The sequence below is a fragment of the Tupaia chinensis genome, unplaced genomic scaffold, assembly GCF_000334495.1.
Source record: "Tupaia chinensis unplaced genomic scaffold, TupChi_1.0 Scaffold000453_2, whole genome shotgun sequence".
Lineage (NCBI taxonomy): Eukaryota > Metazoa > Chordata > Mammalia > Scandentia > Tupaiidae > Tupaia > Tupaia belangeri.
The window spans coordinates 417,309-422,651 of record NW_006159961.1 but is presented as its reverse complement, the minus strand read 5'-3'; the positions used below and the strand labels follow the sequence as shown (position 1 = coordinate 422,651).

Here is a 5,343-nt window from a genome sequence, read left to right as displayed (position 1 = left end):
GTGGTCTCCACTTCCGAGGGGGGTCGCCAGCCGCTGCTCTTGTTCCCAGAGATCAGAATCCGTCAAGTCTCCAGGCTCCTCCCGCACCGAGTTCTTAGTGACTCCCTCGGGTGTAGCCAGCAAACGCCACCTCTTTGAGAAGGAACTGGTGGGCCAGAGCCGAGCAGAACCAGCCTCCAGTCGGAAGGTGAGGGGCTCAGGCCCAGCCAAGGATCTTGCAGCTGATCAGCCCTGAGGTCTCAAAGCCTGGACCTCAGCCTGCAGTCTTTTCCTGTGTCCATGAATGCGGGCGCAACTTTGACTCGAGTTACTGTGCGTTTCTGTGTCCAGGTCCCCGTGGCTGTGTGCCTAGCTCCGGGGGTCGGGGCTGGGGGGCCAGGTACGCATGGCGTGTGCCCCGTAGAGCTGGGAGTGAGGTGGAGGCCAGCCCTTGATCCAGGGCCTGTACGATGCTTTGCTGTTGCCAGCGACCTGGCACTGAGATGGGAGCCTCTCTTTTCAGGAGAACTTGAGGCTCTCAGGGGTCGTGACATCAAGGCTCAACTTGTGGATCAGCAGGACCCAGGAGTCTGGAGAGCAGGATCCCCAGGTACCATCGCCCCCCGAGGTCTGGCTGGAGGAGGCACGGCCCCAGTGATGAGTCGTTTCAGGAGTGGAGGCTGTGAGCAGGGCTGCTGGGGACGGGCCCGTGGTCAGAAGACAGCAGGGAGCAGCAGTGGGTCTGGGGTGCTTTTCCTTTTCAGGAAGGGGGAGGTCATTGTGGCAGAGAGGCAGGCCTGGGGGACCCAAGCCCCTCCATGCTCCTCCTCAGTCCCTGATTCCCACCCTGGTGCCCCCAACTAGGAGGAACGGAAGCAGCCCGCAGCCGCCAAGAGGGCACAGTGGGGGAAGAAGCCGGACTCCTCCCTGGACGCTGAGGCGAGTAGAGTGGATGGGCAGCCCTGGGACAGAGGCCTGGAGTGAGGTGACCACACGCCCCCCCCCTGGCGTGCCTGTGATTGCAGTCCAGGCCCCCAGAAAGCCCTGTTCCTGCTGTTCAGGCTAGTCAGCCCAACCGGAGCTCACGGGGCCCCTTCGGCTGATCTCGCTTTGTCGCAGCCCTGCAAAGCCCCTGCCCTGTCAGCGTTCGACGTTGGCTCTCCGACCCAGTGTGGGTGTGGGCTTGGTAGAGGTCTGCCTGCCAACAGCCCCTCCCTGTACTCACAGACTTTCACCCCACAGGTGTGACACGCCCTGCCAAGACTGCCTTGCAAGTCTGCCTCTCAAGGCCTTTGCTCAGGCGAGGCCCTGTCTCCTGCCACTGCATCTCCATCTTGCCCTGCCAGTTCTTGCCCAGGGCTCCCTTTCCGTCCCTGTGCCTTTCCGTCCAGGGCCCCTGGGTGCCAGCAGTATCTTTGAGGTCAAGCCAGCTCCTTCCCAGCCTGGCCATGCCAAGGCCTGTCCCATCCCACCACAGCACAGCCGATGTGAGGACCCAGCATCAGCCTCGGCCACAGCGCTGGTGTGCATCACACGACGGCCTCTGTGTCCTACCTGGAGACTACCCCCCACCTCCTGTCCCCTTCCAGGATCCACGTGGGGCGTCTTTCAGGAACTCTAGGGTCCGCTGTCTCACCTGCTCCTAGCAGGTGCCTCCAGGTCCTGTGGTGTCTCCCTCGCGTGGTCTGGGCCTGCCTACCTTAGCGTCTGGGGCCTCAGTGCCAGCCCGTGAAGGAGTTGCCCTGCGTCTGCCCTATGCCTCCCTGCTCTGTTCTTCCCTCCCTCCCCTGGCCTGCCGCCCTGGCTGGGAGCTCAGTGCCTTTTTCTGTGCAACTACCTACCCTTGCTCCGAAAACCTGTTCTCAGGAAGGATCTCATAAACTCATTCACTCTCAGGTGTAAGTGACTGATGATGCCTTAAAAATGAATTCCTTCCTGGGATCAGCAGGTGGCATAGTGCTTGGGGCACTGGGCTCCCACGTGACTGACCATGGTTCGAGTCCCAGATCTGGCAGCTTGAAACTCATGTCGGGTGTGTGTGTGCGTGCATGCTCCAAATCCCAAGAGAATGGAGGAATGAGGATTGCAGTGTGGCCATCCCCTCTGTGGGTGACTTCTCTCTCTCTCTTTGTCTCTGTGTCTCCTATAAGCACACACACTATAGCAAAAAATCTCTCTCTAAAAAAAAAAAAAAAGAATTCCTTTCTGTGTACTCACAGGGTACTTGCAGTGTGAGCAGGACCATCGCTTTCTTGGTTCCCCAGTTAAGGTGGCTCTAGCTTGGTGACTCAGAAGTCTAGAGCTACCATACACAGGGCCCGGCCTGCCCTCCCACCCCTACCCCCACATCTTCCCAGTGCCCAGTCCTCCATCCCTCTGTGAGTTGTAGAGCTGAGCCACAAAGAAACTCAGACACATCAAACTGAGAAAGTCACTCTGGTGTCCCGTAAAGTTGCTACCGTAAGGCCTTAATTTAAAACCAGGTGCTAGATAGAATTCTTCCTCCAGTGGACTGTTGGTTTTACTCAGAAGCAGCTGGGGCTGAGAACAGGTGCAGAGCCCCGCCCTCTTCAGGTACCTGCGGACACCTCAGGGCTTCTCAGAACAGGCCTCACAAGGCCCCTGTCCCCGAGCTGGTGGGGTGCAGGCAGCCTGCTTTGCTGCAGCGTTTGTGATTCTGGGTAAAGGCTCCTGTCTCGGATCCCATGGTCAGAGGGACAGAGGCCCCCCGTTGCCCCATCTGTGCAGACTTCCCAGTGCCCTGGGCTGCCCAAGCTGTGACTGTCTGTCCCAGTGAGCTAGAGGTAGTGGGCCCTGAGGTCCTGCCCTGAGCACCCCACCTGCTCCCGAGGCCTCAGCAGGTGCTCCAGCCCCACAGTTGGGTGCTCGAGGACAGAGCACCAGGGCAGAGGGCGTGGGTACCACTCAGAGACTCGGAAGACCTGAGCAGCTCCGGCTGTGCCGCGAACCCAGGGTGTGACCCTGAGACACGCCCCTTCTCTGGGGGCAAGTTGATGACCTCCAGGGACAGCAGATACTCAAGTTCTAAACTCTGGGAAGTCCCCTTGACTGTGAGCTCTTCTAGTAAGCAAAACCGTCCCCACACACTTTTCTTAGGAGAGGCTTCTCCCCTTAGGAGAGGCCACCGAGCTGACTCCTTTGAGGTGGGAGTCTGAGGCCACTTGGGAGGACTGCTGGGTCCTGGGTGCTGGGCTGTTCTAGCAGCTTCGGCTTCAGGTTGACGGGGCCCTCCTCCCTGCACACCCTCCCCAGGTGCCCACTGCACGCAGGCTGCTGAGGGAACAGTGGGGGTGGGTATAACCCCCTGACTCACACATAACCCATGAGGGGGGGTCAGCCCATAACCAAGGAGATGGGGCAGAGGCTGGAGGACCTCAGCTGTGAGATGAAGGATAGCGTGGGGAGGTGGGCTGGTGGGAGGCCTCCTGGAGAAGGTGGCACTTGAGTACCCTCTGCAGTCAGCAGGTCTCCCCGACTCGCCACCCCTTGCCCTGCACTCTTACTCTGCTCCAGAGGCCCTGGGACCCCATGAGTGGCATCCTCTGTGCCTTAAGTTCCCAAGCACCGTGTCAGTGTGTTTCTTCCCATGTTGTTGGACTGTATTTTTTCTTCCCATCTGCCGTGAGCCCAGGGAGCTGGCTTTGTGTCTGTTTGCAAGGACGGGACAACTGCGCCCTGCTGAGCTGTGCTGGGGAGGCTAGCTTTCCCCTTTAGCCCCTTTAACCACCTCAGCGCTCTGAGCTCTGCCCTGCTTAGCACAGTGAGAGGCCTCACGCACGTGGCCCTCCGGTCTTCCCGAGGGGGCCCAGGAGGGATGTAGGAGCCCAGCTCCCTGCCCTAGGCATCCTGCAAGCCAGGTATGGCCTGTAGGAAGGGTTATCCGGCTGTGGAGGAAGTGACACCCCCCTCCCGGAGTTAGGGAGTGTTGGGACAACCTCTCCATGGCAGGGGGCTCCCGGCCAGCACAGAGGAAGGCTGAGGGGGCTAGACTGGAAAGAGGGGCGAGGCTCTCCCACTCCTGCCAGGCTGGTTCCTCATCTTCCCCCTGGAGCTGCTTCCCCGCTCCATGCCTGCCCCTCGGCTCCCTGCAGCCCCCTCCCCCAGGCTGGCTGGCAGGCACGTGGCTCCACTTGCCCTGCAGTGGACTTGCTGGCAGCAGGGAGGCCCACGTGGTGGAGGATAAGCCTGGGGCCGGAGAATCAAGGCCACTGGGCTCAGAAGCCACTGGGGACCGGGGAGGGGACAGCGTCAGCTGAGTGATGGGCAAGAGCCTGGCAGCAGCAGATCAAGGAGCAGGGGGATGGCGGAGATTCTTCCAAGGACACCGGTGGAGGCTGCAGCCTTTAGCTCCGCAGCGGCAGGACCAAGGGGAACACGGGGCCAGGCGTGGGGAGGGGCAGAGGGTGGGTTTGGTGGCTCTCCTCGTCCACGGAAAGGCAGAGCAGTGCGCGAGTCACCAGAGGGCAAGACCTGGAGGTGATCAGGGTTCAGGGCTTGAGGGCACAGGGTGGGTGGGCCTGGTCCAGAGGAGGGCCGTGGCTTCGGGGTCAGGCAGGACTGGATTTGGACCGAGGCAGGGAGGCAGCTGGCCACCGGAGGGCTAGCCTTGCTCCTCTTTCATCTCTGTCACGGGCTGAGCCCAACAACGCGTGGCACCGCACTCAGCTGTGGACACGCGTGTGCCAGCCAGCACAGAAGTCCCTGGCCTTGGGGACCTTCTAGTCTCAGGTGTAGCAGGTCATGGGCCCATGTCACTTGACTTTAAAACCCTGGGAGCGAGCGTCCACGGTCCTCACTGCCCCTCACAGCTCAGCTGCCTGTACAGGAGGGCCACCGTCCTGACGGAAGTTCTGCCTTGATCTGACCTGTAGGGCCGCATGTCCATTCCCCATGAGAAGGGCTTGTCACACGGCTCGGGGACACGGAGAAGACCCCCTTTGCAGATGTGGGCCCTTACCGAGGCCCTCGGAGTTGGACCTGCCCGAGGGTGCCGTCTGTGAGGAGCAGCAGTGACTTGGCCAACACCGCTCCCAGGGCACCTTCCAAGAGCGGCTGTGGACCAGCCCTCACCTCCACCCCCAGGACCTGATGCAGAGGCTCCGGGGTGTCTTGGAGGTGGCCTTCTGCCCCAGCCCTGCTCCCAGCCTGCCCCCCCAGGCCCGCGTGGCTGGCATCTGTTTTATCAGGATTCTCGAGAGGGACAGCTGGTTTGTGTTACACGCCTGTTCCCTGCATATCTGTTCTGGTTTTAAATAGCTTATCTGAGCAGCTGGAGGGCCACATGGGCTTATATGGTGTGGGGTACACGTTCCTTTAGCCTTGTCCCCAGCACCTGCCAAAATA

At 60.9% G+C, this 5,343-nt stretch overlaps 1 protein-coding gene across 1 annotated transcript in view; it reads left to right on the top strand.

The window, feature by feature from the left end:
• LAD1 (ladinin 1) overlaps positions 1–1,950 on the top strand; it is a 17,792-nt gene extending 15,842 nt beyond the window's left edge. Inside the window, exons 7-10 of the mRNA XM_006155472.3 lie at positions 50–187; positions 503–589; positions 844–918; positions 1,222–1,950. Of these exons, the coding sequence (XP_006155534.1) occupies positions 50–187; positions 503–589; positions 844–918; positions 1,222–1,227 (306 nt within the window). The 3' untranslated portion in view covers positions 1,228–1,950. The remainder of the gene's footprint in view (positions 1–49; positions 188–502; positions 590–843; positions 919–1,221) is intronic.
• The last annotated feature ends 3,393 nt before the right edge of the window (positions 1,951–5,343 follow it).